General features: G+C 49.5%; 1 protein-coding gene across 1 annotated transcript in view; it reads left to right on the top strand.

The window, feature by feature from the left end:
- LOC116360570 (PHD finger protein 21B-like) overlaps window positions 1-17,248 on the top strand; it is a 58,259-nt gene that overhangs the window by 19,591 nt on the left and 21,420 nt on the right. The window contains exons 3-6 of the mRNA XM_031815390.1: window positions 9,719-9,770; window positions 12,301-12,377; window positions 13,857-13,911; window positions 15,449-15,471. Coding sequence (XP_031671250.1) covers window positions 9,722-9,770; window positions 12,301-12,377; window positions 13,857-13,911; window positions 15,449-15,471 — 204 coding nt within the window. The 5' untranslated portion in view covers window positions 9,719-9,721. The remainder of the gene's footprint in view (window positions 1-9,718; window positions 9,771-12,300; window positions 12,378-13,856; window positions 13,912-15,448; window positions 15,472-17,248) is intronic.

Below are 17,248 nucleotides of genomic sequence, written 5' to 3'. Positions count from 1 at the left end.
TGCCACACGCTGACTATCAGGTTCTCTGATATGGTGCCACACGCTGACTATCAGGTTCTCTGGTATGGTGCCACACGCTGACTATCAGGTTCTCTGGTATGGTGCCACACGCTGACTATCAGGTTCTCTGGTATGGTGCCACACGCTGACTATCAGGTTCTCTGATATGGTGCCACACGCTGACTATCAGGTTCTCTGGTATGGTGCCACACGCTGACTATCAGGTTCTCTGGTATGGTGCCACACGCTGACTATCAGGTTCTCTGGTATGGTGCCACACGCTGACTATCAGGTTCTCTGGTATGGTGCCACACGCTGACTATCAGGTTCTCTGATATGGTGCCACACGCTGACTATCAGGTTCTCTGGTATGGTGCCACACGCTGACTATCAGGTTCTCTGGTATGGTGCCACACGCTGACTATCAGGTTCTCTGGTATGTTGCCACACGCTGACACGCTGACTATCAGGTTCTCTGGTATGGTGCCACACGCTGACTATCGGGTTCTCTGATGGTGCCACACGCTGACTATCAGGTTCTCTGGTATGGTGCCACACGCTGACTATCAGGTTCTCTGATGGTGCCACACGCTGACTATCAGGTTCTCTGGTATGGTGCCACACGCTGACTATCAGGTTCTCTGGTATGGTGCCACACGCTGACTATCAGGTTCTCTGATGGTGCCACACGCTGACTATCAGGTTCTCTGGTATGGTGCCACACGCTGACTATCAGGTTCTCTGATGGTGCCACACGCTGACTATGAGGTTCTCTGGTATGGTGCTACTGCTGACTATCAGGTTCTCTGGTATGGTGCAACACGCTGACTATCAGGTTCTCTGGTATGGTGCCACACGGTGACTATCAGGTTCTCTGATATGGTGCTACTGCTGACTATCAGGTTCTCTGATGGTGCCACACGCTGACTATCAGGTTCTCTGATGGTGCCACACGCTGACTATCAGGTTCTCTGGTATGGTGCTACTGCTGACTATCAGGTTCTCTGGTATGGTGCCACACGCTGACTATCAGGTTCTCTGATATGGTGCCACACGCTGACTATCAGGTTCTCTGGTATGGTGCCACACGCTGACTATCAGGTTCTCTGGTATGGTGCCACACGCTGACTATCAGGTTCTCTGGTATGGTGCCACACGCTGACTATCAGGTTCTCTGGTATGGTGCTACTTCTGACTATCAGGTTCTCTGATATGGTGCCACACGCTGACTATCAGGTTCTCTGGTATGGTGCCACACGCTGACTATCAGGTTCTCTGATGGTGCCACACGCTGACTATCAGGTTCTCTGGTATGGTGCCACACGCTGACTATCAGGTTCTCTGGTATGGTGCCACACGCTGACTATCAGGTTCTCTGGTATGGTGCCACACGCTGACTATCAGGTTCTCTGGTATGGTGCCACACGCTGACTATCAGGTTCTCTGGTATGGTGCCACACGCTGACTATCAGGTTCTCTGGTATGGTGCCACATGCTGACTATCAGGTTCTCTGGTATGGTGCCACACGCTGACTATCAGGTTCTCTGGTATGGTGCCACACGCTGACTATCAGGTTCTCTGGTATGGTGCTACTGCTGACTATCAGGTTCTCTGGTATGGTGCCACCACGCTGACTATCAGGTTCTCTGGTATGGTGCCACACGCTGACTATCAGGTTCTCTGATATGGTGCCACACGCTGACTATCAGGTTCTCTGGTATGGTGCCACACGCTGACTATCAGGTTCTCTGGTATGGTGCCACACGCTGACTATCAGGTTCTCTGGTATGGTGCCACACGCTGACTATCAGGTTCTCTGATATGGTGCCACACGCTGACTATCAGGTTCTCTGGTATGGTGCCACACGCTGACTATCAGGTTCTCTGGTATGGTGCCACACGCTGACTATCAGGTTCTCTGGTATGGTGCCACACGCTGACTATCAGGTTCTCTGGTATGGTGCCACACGCTGACTATCAGGTTCTCTGATATGGTGCCACACGCTGACTATCAGGTTCTCTGGTATGGTGCCACACGCTGACTATCAGGTTCTCTGGTATGGTGCCACACGCTGACTATCAGGTTCTCTGGTATGTTGCCACACGCTGACACGCTGACTATCAGGTTCTCTGGTATGGTGCCACACGCTGACTATCGGGTTCTCTGATGGTGCCACACGCTGACTATCAGGTTCTCTGGTATGGTGCCACACGCTGACTATCAGGTTCTCTGATGGTGCCACACGCTGACTATCAGGTTCTCTGGTATGGTGCCACACGCTGACTATCAGGTTCTCTGGTATGGTGCCACACGCTGACTATCAGGTTCTCTGATGGTGCCACACGCTGACTATCAGGTTCTCTGATGGTGCCACACGCTGACTATCAGGTTCTCTGATATGGTGCCACACGCTGACTATCAGGTTCTCTGATGGTGCCACACGCTGACTATCAGGTTCTCTGGTATGGTGCTACTGCTGACTATCAGGTTCTCTGGTATGGTGCCACACGCTGACTATCAGGTTCTCTGGTATGGTGCCACACGCTGACTATCAGGTTCTCTGATGGTGTCACACGCTGACTATCAGGTTCTCTGGTATGGTGCTACTGCTGACTATCAGGTTCTCTGGTATGGTGCCACACGCTGACTATCAGGTTCTCTGGTATGGTGCCACACGGTGACTATCAGGTTCTCTGATATGGTGCTACTGCTGACTATCAGGTTCTCTGATGGTGCCACACGCTGACTATCAGGTTCTCTGATGGTGCCACACGCTGACTATCAGGTTCTCTGGTATGGTGCTACTGCTGACTATCAGGTTCTCTGGTATGGTGCCACACGCTGACTATCAGGTTCTCTGATATGGTGCCACACGCTGACTATCAGGTTCTCTGGTATGGTGCCACACGCTGACTATCAGGTTCTCTGGTATGGTGCCACACGCTGACTATCAGGTTCTCTGGTATGGTGCTACTTCTGACTATCAGGTTCTCTGATATGGTGCCACACGCTGACTATCAGGTTCTCTGGTATGGTGCCACACGCTGACTATCAGGTTCTCTGGTATGGTGCTACTGCTGGGTTCTCTGATATGGTGCTACTGCTGGGTTCTCTGGTATGGTGCTACTGCTGACTATCAGGTTCTCTAAAATGGTGCTACTGCTGGGTTCTCTGGTATGGTGCTACTGCTGACTATCAGGTTCTCTGGTATGGTGCTACTGCTGAATATCAGGTTCTCTGGTATGGTGCTACTGCTGACTATCAGGTTCTCCGGTATGGTGCTACTGCTTACTATCAGGTTCTCTGATATGGTGCTACTGCTGACTATCAGGTTCTCCGGTATGGTGCTACTGCTGACTATCAGGTTCTCTGATATGGTGCTACTGCTGGGTTCTCTGGTATGGTGCTACTGCTGACTATCAGGTTCTCTAAAATGGTGCTACTGCTGGGTTCTCTGGTATGGTGCTACTGTTGACTATCAGGTTCTCTGATATGGTGCTACTGCTGACTATCAGGTTCTCTAATATGGTGCTACTGCTGGGTTCTCTGGTATGGTGCTACTGCTGGCTATCAGGGTCTCCGGTATGGTGCTACTGCTGACTATCAGGGTCTCCGGTATGGTGCTACTGCTGACTATCAGGTTCTCTGATATGGTGTTACTGCTGACTATCAGGTTCTCCGGTATGGTGCTACTGCTGACTATCAGGTTCTCTGGTATGGTGCTACTGCTGGGTTCTCTGGTATGGTGCTACTGCTGACTATCATGTTCTCTGATGGTGCTACTGCTGACTATCAGGTTCTCTGGTATGGTGCTACTGCTGACTATCAGGGTCTCTGGTATGGTGCTACTGCTGACTATCAGGTTCTCTGATATGGTGCTACTGCTGACTATCAGGTTCTCTGATATGGTGCCACACGCTAACTATCAGGTTCTCTGATATGGTGCCACACGCTGACTATCAGGTTCTCTGGTATGGTGCTACTGCTGGGTTCTCTGGTATGGTGCTACTGCTGACTATCAGGTTCTCTGGTGTGGTGCTACTGCTGACTATCAGGTTCTCTGGTATGGTGCTACAGCTGGGTTCTCTGATATGGTACTACTGCTGACTATCAGGTTCTCCGGTATGGTGCTACTGCTGACTCAGAGCTGGAGCAGATGTCTATCTATCTGATCACTGTAACTCTGATTGGTTAATCCATCTAATTATTCAGTTAGATAATCCCAGATAATCCTGACTCAGCCTTCCTTTCCCTGGAAACCCCTCTAACCCGTGTCCCCCTCTCCCCCCTCTATCCCTCATCCCCCTCTCCTCCCTCTATCCCTGGTTCCCCTCTATCCCTCGTCCCCCTCTCCCCCCTCTATCCCTGGTCCCCCTCTATCCCTCGTCCCCCTCTCCCCCCTCTATCCCTGGTCTCCCTCTATCCCTCATCCCCCTCTCCCCCTGGTAAGTAACTATGAGAGTGATTCACTTTCTGACTGATTCAACAAGCAGTAACTAATGAGAGTTATTCACTACGGACTGACTGATTCAATAAGCGGTTACTAATGAGAGTGATTCACTACGGACTGACTGATTCAACAAGCAGTAACTAATGAGAGTGATTCACTACGGACTGACTGATTCAACAAGCGGTTACTAATGAGAGTGATTCACTACGGACTGACTGATTCAACAAGCAGTGACTAATGAGAGTGATTCACTACGGACTGATTGATTCAACAAGCAGTAACTAATGAGAGTTATTCACTACGGACTGACTGATTCAACAAGCAGTGACTAATGAGAGTGATTCACTACGGACTGACTGATTCAACAAGCAGTGACTAATGAGAGTGATTCACTACGGACTGACTGATTCAACAAGCAGTATCTAATGAGAGTGATTCACTACGGACTGACTGATTCAACAAGCAGTGACTAATGAGAGTGATTCACTACGGACTGATTGATTCAACAAGCAGTATCTAATGAGAGTGATTCACTATGGATTGACTGATTCAACAAGCAGTAACTAATGAGAGTGATTCACTACGGACTGACTGATTCAACAAGCGGTTACTAATGAGAGTGATTCACTACGGACTGACTGATTCAACAAGCAGTGACTAATGAGAGTGATTCACTACGGACTGATTGATTCAACAAGCAGTATCTAATGAGAGTGATTCACTATGGATTGACTGATTCAACAAGCAGTAACTAATGAGAGTGATTCACTACGGACTGACTGATTCAACAAGCGGTTACTAATGAGAGTGATTCACTACGGACTGACTGATTCAACAAGCAGTGACTAATGAGAGTGATTCACTACGGACTGACTGATTCAACAAGCAGTGACTAATGAGAGTGATTCACTACGGACTGACTGATTCAGAGATGGATCACGTGACATGGGAACACAGGAGTCACTGGGGGAGACATCACAACGGTTCCCTTACTACTAAGTGTTGCTGTTGCTAGGAAACCACACGTACTAGCCCTGCTCCCACCCTGCCCACCTCTACCTGGAGTACTTGAGGGAGAAAACAAGCCTATGACACCCGAGTAGTAGAACATTCCAGACATTGTAGAGGAGAGTGAGAGTGGCAGGGTGAAAGAGAGTTTTTGGATAATGAGAGAGAGAGAGACAGGGAGGGAGGGGAGGGGAGGGGAGGGGAGGGGAGGGGAGGGGAGGGGAGGGGAGGGGAGGGAGGGAGGGGCGGGAGGGAGATAGACCCAGACAGGGAGGGAGGGGGGAGATAGACCCAGACAGGGAGGGAGGGTAATAGACCCAAACAGGGAGGGAGGGAGGGACCCAGACAGGGAGGGAGGGTAATAGACCCAAACAGGGAGGGAGGGAGGGACCCAGACAGGGAGGGAGGGTAATAGACCCAGACAGGGAGGGAGGGAGGGACCCAGACAGGGAGGGAGGGTAATAGACCCAAACAGGGAGGGAGGGAGGGACCCAGACAGGGAGGGAGGGACCCAGACAGGGAGGGAGGGTAATAGACCCAGACAGGGAGGGAGGGAGATAGACCCAGACAGGGACTGAGGGGGGAGATAGACCCAGACAGGGACTGAGGGGGAGATAGACCCAGACAGGGAGTGAGGGGGGAGATAGACCCAGACAGGGACTGAGGGGGGAGATAGACCCAGACAGGGAGTGAGGGGGGAGATAGACCCAGACAGGGAGTGAGGGGGGAGATAGACCCAGACAGGGAGTGAGGGGGGAGATAGACCCAGACAGGGAGGGAGGGGAGATAGACCCAGACAGGGAGGGAGGGGGGAGATAGACCCAGACAGGAAGGGAGGGGGAGATAGACCCAGACAGGGAGTGAGGGGGGAGATAGACCCAGACAGGGAGTGAGGGGGGAGATAGACCCAGACAGGGACTGAGGGGGGAGATAGACCCAGACAGGGAGTGAGGGGATAGACCCAGACAGGGAGGGAGGGGGGAGATAGACCCAGACAGGGAGGGAGGGAGGGACCCAGACAGGGAGAGAGGGGGGAGATATACCCAAATAGGGAGGGAGGGGGGAGATAGACCCAGACAGGGAGTGAGGGGGGAGATAGACCCAGACAGGGAGTGAGGGGGGAGATAGACCCAGACAGGGAGGGAGGGGGAGATAGACCCAGACAGGGAGGGAGGGGGGAGATAGACCCAGACAGGGAGGGAGGGAGGGACCCAGACAGGGAGAGAGGGGGGAGATATACCCAAATAGGGAGGGAGGGTAATAGACCCAGACAGGGAGGGAGGGACCCAGACAGGGAGGGTGGGAGGGAGGGAGGGACCCAGACAGGGAGGGAGGGGGGAGATAGACCCAGACAGGGAGAGAGGGAGGGAGGGAGGGACCCAGACAGGGAGGGGAGAGATAGACCCAGACAGGGAGGGAGGGAGATAGACCCAGACAGGGAGGGGGGGGAGATAGACCCAGACAGGGAGAGAGGGAGGGAGGGGAGGGGAGGGAGGGAGATAGACCCAGACAGGGAGGGAGGGGGGACCCAGACAGGGAGAGAGGGAGATAGACTCAGACAGGGAGGGAGGGGGAGATAGACCCAGACAGGGAGAGAGGGAGATAGACTCAGACAGGGAGGGAGGGGGAGATAGACCCAGACAGGGAGGGAGGGAGGGATCCAGACAGGGAGGGAGGGAGGGACCCAGACAGGGAGGGAGGAGATAGACCCAGACAGGGAGGGAGGGAGGGACCCAGACAGGGAGGGATGAGATAGACCCAGACAGGGAGGGGGGAGATAGACCCAGACAGGGAGGGAGGGAGGGACCCAGACAGGGAGGGAGGAGATAGACCCAGACAGGGAGGGAGGGAGGGACCCAGACAGGGAGGGGGGAGATAGACCCAGACAGGGAGGGGGGAGATAGACCCAGACAGGGAGGGAGGGAGGGACCCAGACAGCGAGGGAGGGACCCAGACAGGGAGGGAGGGAGGGACCCAGACAGGGAGGGAGGGTAATAGACCTAGACAGGGAGGGAGGGAGGGACCCAGACAGGGAGGGATGAGATAGACCCAGACAGGGAGGGGGGAGATAGACCCAGACAGGGAGGGAGGGAGGGACCCAGACAGGGAGGGAGGAGATAGACCCAGACAGGGAGGGAGGGAGGGACCCAGACAGGGAGGGGGGAGATAGACCCAGACAGGGAGGGGGGAGATAGACCCAGACAGGGAGGGAGGGAGGGACCCAGACAGCGAGGGAGGGACCCAGACAGGGAGGGAGGGAGGGACCCAGACAGGGAGGGAGGGTAATAGACCTAGACAGGGAGGGAGGGACCCGGACAGGGAGAGAGGGGGAGATAGACCCAGACAGGGAGGGAGGGTAATAGACCCAGACAGGGAGGGAGGGACCCAGACAGGGAGGGAGGGTAATAGACCCAAACAGGGAGGGAGGGAGGGACCCAGACAGGGAGGGAGGGTAATAGACCCAAACAGGGAGGGAGGGACCCAGACAGGGAGGGAGGGTAATAGACCCAGACAGGGAGGGAGGGAGGGACCCAGACAGGGAGGGAGGGTAATAGACCCAAACAGGGAGGGAGGGACCCAGACAGGGAGGGAGGGACCCAGACAGGGAGGGAGGGTAATAGACCCAGACAGGGAGGGAGGGAGGGACCCAGACAGGGAGGGAGGGTAATAGACCCAAACAGGGAGGGAGGGAGGGACCCAGACAGGGAGGGAGGGTAATAGACCCAAACAGGGAGGGAGGGCATCTCTGAGTGTTCTCCGGCTAGATAATAGAGGGTAGATTTTCCAGTTGACATGCCTCCTACAGTGGGGCTGGAATGGTAATACTATACACTACCTTGTTATCAATCTATATGATATAACTGTTCCCTTTCCACCTGTATGGTATTCATATGGGTGTCCCACTCTAACATGTCCCCTCTCCACCTGTATGGTATTCATATGGGTGTCACACTGTTACGTGTCCCCTCTCCACCTGTATGGTATTCATAGGGGTGTCACACTCTAACATGTCCCCTCTCCACCTGTATGGTATTCATATGGGTGTCACACTCTAACATGTCCCCTCTCCACCTGTATGGTATTCATATGGGTGTCACACTCTAACATGTCCCCTCTCCACCTGTATGGTATTCATATGGGTGTCACACTCTAACATGTCCCCTCTCCACCTGTATGGTATTCATATGGGTGTCACACTCTAACATGTCCCCTCTCCACCTGTATGGTATTCATATGGGTGTCACACTCTAACATGTCCCCTCTCCACCTGTATGGTATTCATATGGGTGTCACACTGTTACGTGTCCCCTCTCCACCTGTATGGTATTCATATGGGTGTCACACTGTTACGTGTCCCCTCTCCACCTGTATGGTATTCATATGGGTGTCACACTCTAACATGTCCCCTCTCCACCTGTATGGTATTCATATGGGTGTCACACTCTAACATGTCCCCTCTCCACCTGTATGGTATTCATGTGGGTGTCACACTCTAACATGTCCCCTCTCCACCTGTATGGTATTCATATGGGTGTCACACTCTAACATGTCCCCTCTCCACCTGTATGGTATTCATATGGGTGTCACACTCTAACATGTCCCCTCTCCACCTGTATGGTATTCATATGGGTGTCACACTGTTACGTGTCCCCTCTCCACCTGTATGGTATTCATATGGGTGTCACACTGTTACGTGTCCCCTCTCCACCTGTATGGTATTCATATGGGTGTCGCACTGTAACGTGTCCCCTCTCCACCTGTATGGTATTCATATGTGTGTCACACTTTAATGTGTCCCCTCTCCACCTGTATGGTATTCATATGGGTGTCGCACTGTAACGTGTCCCCTCTCCACCTGTATGGTATTCATATGGGTGTCACACTCTAACATGTCCCCTCTCCACCTGTATGGTATTTATATGGGTGTCACACTGTTACGTGTCCCCTCTCCACCTGTATGGTATTCATATGGGTGTCACACTGTAACGTGTCCCCTCTCCACCTGTATGGTATTCATGTGGGTGTCACACTCTAACATGTCCCCTCTCCACCTGTATGGTATTCATATGGGTGTCCCACTCTAACATGTCCCCTCTCCACCTGTATGGTATTCATATGGGTGTCACACTCTAACATGTGTCACACCTGCTTCACCTGTATGGTATTCATATGGGTGTCACACTCTAACATGTCCCCTCTTCACCTGTATGGTATTCATATGGGTGTCACACTCTAACATGTCCCCTCTCCCCTACAGAAAATGTCCTTCATGGTGGCTCTTGGCCTGGTCACTACAGAGACACTGGAAGGTGAGTTCTTCCTCTGACACTAACTAACACAGAGAATGAACAGAGAAACCCACACACTGCTCTGGCTAGTATCACTGTTTTACCCACACAGAGAATGAACAGAGAAACCCACACACTGCTCTGGCTAGTATCACTGTTTTTGCCCACACAGAGAATGAACAGAGAAACCCACACACTGCTCTGGCTAGTATCACTGTTTTTACCCACACAGAGAATGAACAGAGAAACCCACACACTGCTCTGGCTAGTATCACTGTTTTTACCCACACAGAGAATGAACAGAGAAACCCACACACTGCTCTGGCTAGTATCACTGTTTTTACCCACACAGAGAATGAACAGAGAAACCCACACACTGCTCTGGCTAGTAGCACTCTTTTTACCCACACAGAGAATGAACAGAGAAACCCACACACTGCTCTGGCTAGTATCACTGTTTTTACCCACACAGAGAATGAACAGAGAAACCCACACACTGCTCTGGCTAGTAGCACTGTTTTTACCCACACAGAGAATGAACAGAGAAACCCACACACTGCTCTGGCTAGTATCACTGTTTTTACCCACACAGAGAATGAACAGAGAAACCCACACACTGCTCTGGCTAGTATCACTGTTTTTACCCACACAGAGAATGAACAGAGAAACCCACACACTGCTCTGGCTAGTATCACTGTTTTTACCCACACAGAGAATGAACAGAGAAACCCACACACTGCTCTGGCTAGTATCACTGTTTTTACCCACACAGAGAATGAACAGAGAAACCCACACACTGCTCTGGCTAGTAGCACTGTTTTTACCCACACAGAGAACGAACAGAGAAACCCACACACTGCTCTGGCTAGTATCACTGTTTTTACCCACACAGAGAATGAACAGAGAAACCCACACACTGCTCTGGCTAGTATCACTGTTTTTACCCACACAGAGAATGAACAGAGAAACCCACACACTGCTCTGGCTAGTATCACTGTGTTAAAACGTGTTCATCCACACATCAGCGGCAGATGTATATTTTACCTGTACCGGCTGTGTCTACCTGTCTGTCCCATCTAGCTGTACTGTCTGTCTGTCTGTCTGTCCCAAATACCTGTACCGGCTGTGTCTACCTGCCTGTCCCATCTAGCTGTATTGGCTATGTCTACCTCTCTGTCCCATCTAGCTGTACCGGCTGTGTCTACCTGTCTGTCTGTCCCATCTAGCTGTACTGGCTATGTCTACCTGTCCCATCTAGCTGTACCAGGTGTGTCTACCTGTCCCATCTAGCTGTACCGGCTGTGTCTACCTGTCCCATCTAGCTGTACTGGCTGTGTCTACCTGTCCCATCTAGCTGTACCGGCTGTGTCTACCTGTCTGTCCCATCTAGCTGTACTGGCTTTGTCTACCTGTCTGTCCCATCTAGCTGAACCGGCTGTGTCTACCTGTCTGTCCCATCTAGCTGTAACGGCTGTGTCTACCTGTCTGTCTGTCCCATCTAGCTGTACCAGCTGTGTCTACCTGTCTGTCCCATCTAGCTGTACCAGCTGTGTCTACCTGTCTGTCCCATCTAGCTGTACCGGCTGTGTCTACCTGTCCCATCTAGCTGTACTGGCTGTGTCTACCTGTCCCATCTAGCTGTACCGGCTGTGTCTACCTGTCTGTCCCATCTAGCTGAACCGGCTGTGTCTACCTGTCTGTCCCATCTAGCTAAACCGGCTGTGTCTACCTGTCTGTCTGTCCCATCTAGCTGTAACGGCTGTGTCTCCCTGTCTGTCTGTCCCATCTAGCTGTACCAGCTGTGTCTACCTGTCTGTCCCATCTAGCTGTACCAGCTGTGTCTACCTGTCTGTCCCATCTAGCTGTACCGGCTGTGTCTACCTGTCTGTCCCATCTAGCTGTACTGGCTGTGTCTACTTGTCCCATCTAGCTGTACTGTCTGTGTCTACCTGTCCCATCTAGCTGTACTGTCTGTGTCTACCTGTCCCATCTAGCTGTACTGGCTGTGTCTACCTGTCTGTCCCATCTAGCTGTACTGGCTGTGTCTACCTGTCTGTCCCATCTAGCTGTACCGGCTGTCTCTACCTGTCTGTCCCATCTAGCTGTACCAGGTGTGTATACCTGTACCGGCTGTGTCTACCTGTCTGTCCCATCTAGCTGCACCGGCTGTGTCTACCTGTCTGTCCCATCTAGCTGTAACGGCTGTGTCTACCTGTCTGTCCCATCTAGCTGTACTGGCTGTGTCTACCTGTCTGTCCCATCTAGCTGTACCGGCTGTGTCTACCTGTCTGTCCCATCTAGCTGTACCGGCTGTGTCTACCTGTCTGTCCCATCTAGCTGTACCGGCTGTGTCTACCTGTCTGTCTGACCCATCTAGCTGTACCGGCTGTGTCTACCTGTCTGTCCCATCTAGCTGTACTGGCTGTGTCTACCTGTCTGTCCCATCTAGCTGTACTGGCTGTGTCTACCTGTCTGTCTGACCCATCTAGCTGTACCGGCTGTGTGTATCTAAACCTCTGTAACATAAGCCTGTGTTCCTCTACCATGGCAGAGATCCAGACCAAGAGACAGGAGAGGAAGAGGCGGAGCACAGCCAACCCAGCCTACAGCGGCCTGGTCCAACCAGAGGTACCCTTTTTGTCTGGTTCAAAGAGCTGCAATAGTTGACAAAATGTGATCTGAAAGTCGGTCAGAGCTGTTCAGGAGAGATATGTGTGTTTGAAATGTGTAAGAGATGTTAGACATACAGTATGTAACATTTATGTTAATTAGGACGTTGAGTAGTACTAGTTTAAATAAGGGTCGATTGTCCGCGCCAGTGCTGAAATCTTAATTAGCAGAATAAATAAAAAAATCACCCACAGGAATCTGTCAGTTTAAGCTAGATATAGCTGTGGTAGAGGTGAGACTCTCACGGACACGTAGATGTCAGGTGTTTTTCTCTAAGACGCCCACAGGCCTCACTAGACTCGTCTGAAGGTCTCTGATGGGTTCAGTTTAGACAGGCCTTAGTCTCTGGTGGGTTCAGTTTAGACAGGCCTTAGTCTCTGGTGGGTTCAGTTTAGACAGGCCTTAGTCTCTGATGGGTTCAGTTTAGACAGGCCTTAGTCTCTGATGGGTTCAGTTTAGACAGGCCTTAGTCTCTGATGGGTTCAGTTTAGACAGGCCTTAGTCTCTGATGGGTTCCGTTTAGACAGGCCTTAGTCTCTGATGGGTTCAGTTTAGACAGGCCTTAGTCTCTGATGGGTTCAGTTTAGACAGGCCTTAGTCTCTGATGGGTTCAGTGTAGACAGGCCTTAGTCTCTGGTGGGTTCAGTTTAGACAGGCCTTAGTCTCTGATGGGTTCAGTTTAGACAGGCCTTAGTCTCTGGTGGGTTCAGTTTAGACAGGCCTTAGTCTCTGATGGGTTCAGTTTAGACAGGCCTTAGTCTCTGATGGGTTCAGTTTAGACAGGCCTTAGTCTCTGATGGGTTCAGTTTAGACAGGCCTTAGTCTCTGATGGGTTCAGTTTAGACAGGCCTTAGTCTCTGATGGGTTCAGTTTAGACAGGCCTTAGTCTCTGATGGGTTCAGTTTAGACAGGCCTTAGTCTCTGATGGGTTCAGTTGACAGGCCTTAGTCTCTGATGGGTTCAGTTTAGACAGGCCTTAGTCTCTGATGGGTTCAGTTTAGACAGGCCTTAGTCTCTGATGGGTTCAGTTTAGACAGGCCTTAGTCTCTGATGGGTTCAGTTTAGACAGGCCTTAGTCTCTGATGGGTTCAGTTTAGACAGGCCTTAGTCTCTGATGGGTTCAGTTGACAGGCCTTAGTCTCTGATGGGTTCAGTTTAGACAGGCCTTAGTCTCTGATGGGTTCAGTGATGTTTAGCTGCACTTTGTTTCGTGTCTGTTGGAGCTGGTGCCTTGTGCTTTCCACAGAACATCATACATGATGTTCAGTTACCCTGCCCCAAAACGTGTGCTGCAATCTTTCTACTAAAGTACTTTCTGTGTGACTTGGGAGAATTCAGTGAATGCTGTTGAGGGTCGATAAGCAGAGCTATAATTCCTGTTGTGTCTGAGGTGAAGGAAGTAAACATTTTCTCTGTTTCTCACTTTCTACCTTCCAGCGGAAACGCCTTGCATCAAATTACCTGAACGACCCACTCTTCCTGTCAGTGAGAGGTAAAACACATGTATACCAGCCCATCAAATTACCTGAACGACCCACTCTTCCTGTCAGTGAGAGGTAAAACACATGTATACCAGCCCATCAAATTACCTGAACGACCCACTCTTCCTGTCAGTGAGAGGTAAAACACATGTATACCAGCCCATCAAATTACCTGAACGACCCACTCTTCCTGTCAGTGAGAGGTAAAACACATGTATACCAGCCCATCAAATTACCTGAACGACCCACTCTTCCTGTCAGTGAGAGGTAAAACACATGTATACCAGCCCATCAAATTACCTGAACGACCCACTCTTCCTGTCAGTGAGAGGTAAAACACATGTATACCAGCCCATCAACACACCTAGACAGGATGGGTAAAACACATGTATACCAGCCCATCAACACAACTAGACAGGACTGGTAAAACACATTTATACTGACCCATCAACACAGCTAGACAGGACTGATAAAACACATTTATACTGACCCATCAACACACCTAGACAGGATGAGTAAAACACATGTATACTGACCCATCAACACACCTAGACAGGATGGGTAAAACACATGTATACCAGCCCATCAACACACCTAGACAGGATGGGTAAAACACATGTATACCAGCCCATCAACACACCTAGACAGGATGGGTAAAACACATGTATACCAGCCCATCAATAAATTGCAAAAAAATCTATAAACATTATAGCTGGACTTTGTGGTTGATCAGAAAAAGGTCCGGGCCACAGAGCTTGACTGTAATTACACTGTATCCTAATAGACTAGAGCATGGACTGTAATCACACTGTATCCTACTAGACTAGAGCATGGACTGTAATCACACTGTATCCTACTAGAGCATGGACTGTAATCACACTGTATCCTACTAGACTAGAGCATGGACTGTAATCACACTGTATCCTACTAGACAAGAGCATGGACTGTAATCACACTGTATCCTACTAGACTAGAGCATGGACTGTAATCACACTGTATCCTACTAGACTAGAGCATGGACTGTAATCACACTGTATCCTACTAGACTAGAGCATGGACTGTAATCACACTGTATCCTACTAGACTAGAGCATGGACTGTAATCACACTGTATCCTACTAGACTAGAGCATGGACTGTAATCACACTGTATCCTACTAGACTAGAGCATGGACTGTAATCACACTGTATCCTACTAGACTAGAGCATGGACTGTAATCACACTGTATCCTACTAGACAAGAGCATGGACTGTAATCACACTGTATCCTACTAGACAAGAGCATGGACTGTAATCACACTGTATCCTACTAGACTAGAGCATGGACTGTAATCACACTGTATCCTACTAGACTAGAGCATGTCTGTGTTGATATGAGCTGCATTCCCCAGAACAGAGATGTTGCAGGTCTGTTGCTTAATGTTTCCCGGTCTAAAACCCTGTTCCTGCACCCCTTCCCCTCTCCGGCCCAAACTGCTGCTCAACCCCCATTGTCTTCACCTGTTGTCAGCTACTAACCTGTTATCTGCTTCCTGTGTTACGCACGCTAGCCACTGGGGACTACAGATGGAAGGTACGTACCGTAGCATGACGTGATTACAGCTATGATGTGTCTGACATAGTAGTTATAGTGTTGTATACTGTAGATAGTGGTGTTGTATACTGTAGATAGTGGTGTTGTATACTATAGATAGTGGTGTTGTATACTGTAGATAGTGGTGTTGTATACTGTAGATAGTGGCGTTGTAGTGTGGTATACTGTAGATAGTGGTGTTGTAGTGTGGTATACTGTAGATAGTGGTGTTGTAGTGTGGTATACTATAGATAGTGGTGTTGTAGTGTGGTATCCTGTAGATAGTGGTTGTATACTGTAGATAGTGGTGTTGTAGTGTGGTATCCTGTAGATAGTGGTGTGGTATACTGTAGATAGTGGTGTTGTAGTGTTGTATACTGTAGATAGTGGTGTTGTATACTGTAGATAGTGGTGTTGTAGTGTGGTATACTGTAGATAGTGGTGTTGTAGTGTTGTATACTGTAGATAGTGGTGTTGTAGTGTTGTATACTGTAGATAGTGGTGTTGTATACTGTAGATAGTGGTGTTGTATACTATAGATAGTGGTGTTGTAGTGTGGTATACTGTAGATAGTGGTGTTGTAGTGTGGTATACTGTAGATAGTGGTGTTGTATACTATAGATAGTGGTGTTGTAGTGTTGTATACTGTAGATAGTGGTGTTGTATACTGTAGATAGTGGTGTTGTAGTGTTGTATACTGTAGATAGTGGTGTTGTAGTGTGGTATACTGTAGATAGTGGTGTTGTAGTGTTGTATACTGTAGATAGTGGTGTTGTAGTGTGGTATACTGTAGATAGTGGTGTTGTAGTGTTGTATACTGTAGATAGTGGTGTTGTAGTGTTGTATACTATAGATAGTGGTGTTGTATACTATAGATAGTGGTGTTGTATACTGTAGATAGTGGTGTTGTAGTGTGGTATACTGTAGATAGTGGTGTTGTAGTTGTGTATACTGTAGATAGTGGTGTTGTAGTGTGGTATACTGTAGATAGTGGTGTTATAGTGTTGTATACTGTAGATAGTGGTGTTGTAGTGTGGTATACTGTAGATAGTGGTGTTGTATACTGTAGATAGTGGTGTTGTAGTGTGGTATACTGTAGATAGTGGTGTTGTAGTGTTGTATACTGTAGATAGTGGTGTTGTAGTGTGGTATACTGTAGATAGTGGTGTTGTAGTGTTGTATACTGTAGATAGTGGTGTTGTATACTGTAGATAGTGGTGTTGTAGTGTGGTATACTATAGATAGTGGTGTTGTAGTGTGGTATACTATAGATAGTGGTGTTGTAGTGTGGTATACTATAGATAGTGGTGTTGTAGTGTTGTATACTGTAGATAGTGGTGTTGCAGTGTTTCATACTGTAGATAGTGGTGTTGTAGTGTGGTATACTGTAGATAGTGGTGTTGTATACTGTAGATAGTGGTGTTGTAGTGTGGTATACTGTAGATAGTGGTGTTGTAGTGTTGTATACTGTAGATAGTGGTGTTGTAGTGTTGTATACTGTAGATAGTGGTGTTGTATACTGTAGATAGTGGTGTTGTAGTGTGGTATACTGTAGATAGTGGTGTTGTAGTGTTGTATACTGTAGATAGTGGTGTTGTAGTGTTGTATACTATAGATAGTGGTGTTGTATACTATAGATAGTGGTGTTGTATACTGTAGATAGTGGTGTTGTAGTGTGGTATACTGTAGATAGTGGTGTTGTAGTTGTGTATACTGTAGATAGTGGTGTTGTAGTGTGGTATACTGTAGATAGTGGTGTTGTATACTGTAGATAGTG

The sequence above is a fragment of the Oncorhynchus kisutch genome, unplaced genomic scaffold (genome assembly GCF_002021735.2).
Source record: "Oncorhynchus kisutch isolate 150728-3 unplaced genomic scaffold, Okis_V2 Okis09a-Okis19a_hom, whole genome shotgun sequence".
In the NCBI taxonomy this organism is placed as follows: Eukaryota; Metazoa; Chordata; class Actinopteri; order Salmoniformes; family Salmonidae; genus Oncorhynchus; species Oncorhynchus kisutch.
The sequence above is the reverse complement of the archived record's forward strand: the minus strand, read 5'-3'. Positions and strand labels throughout refer to the sequence as shown.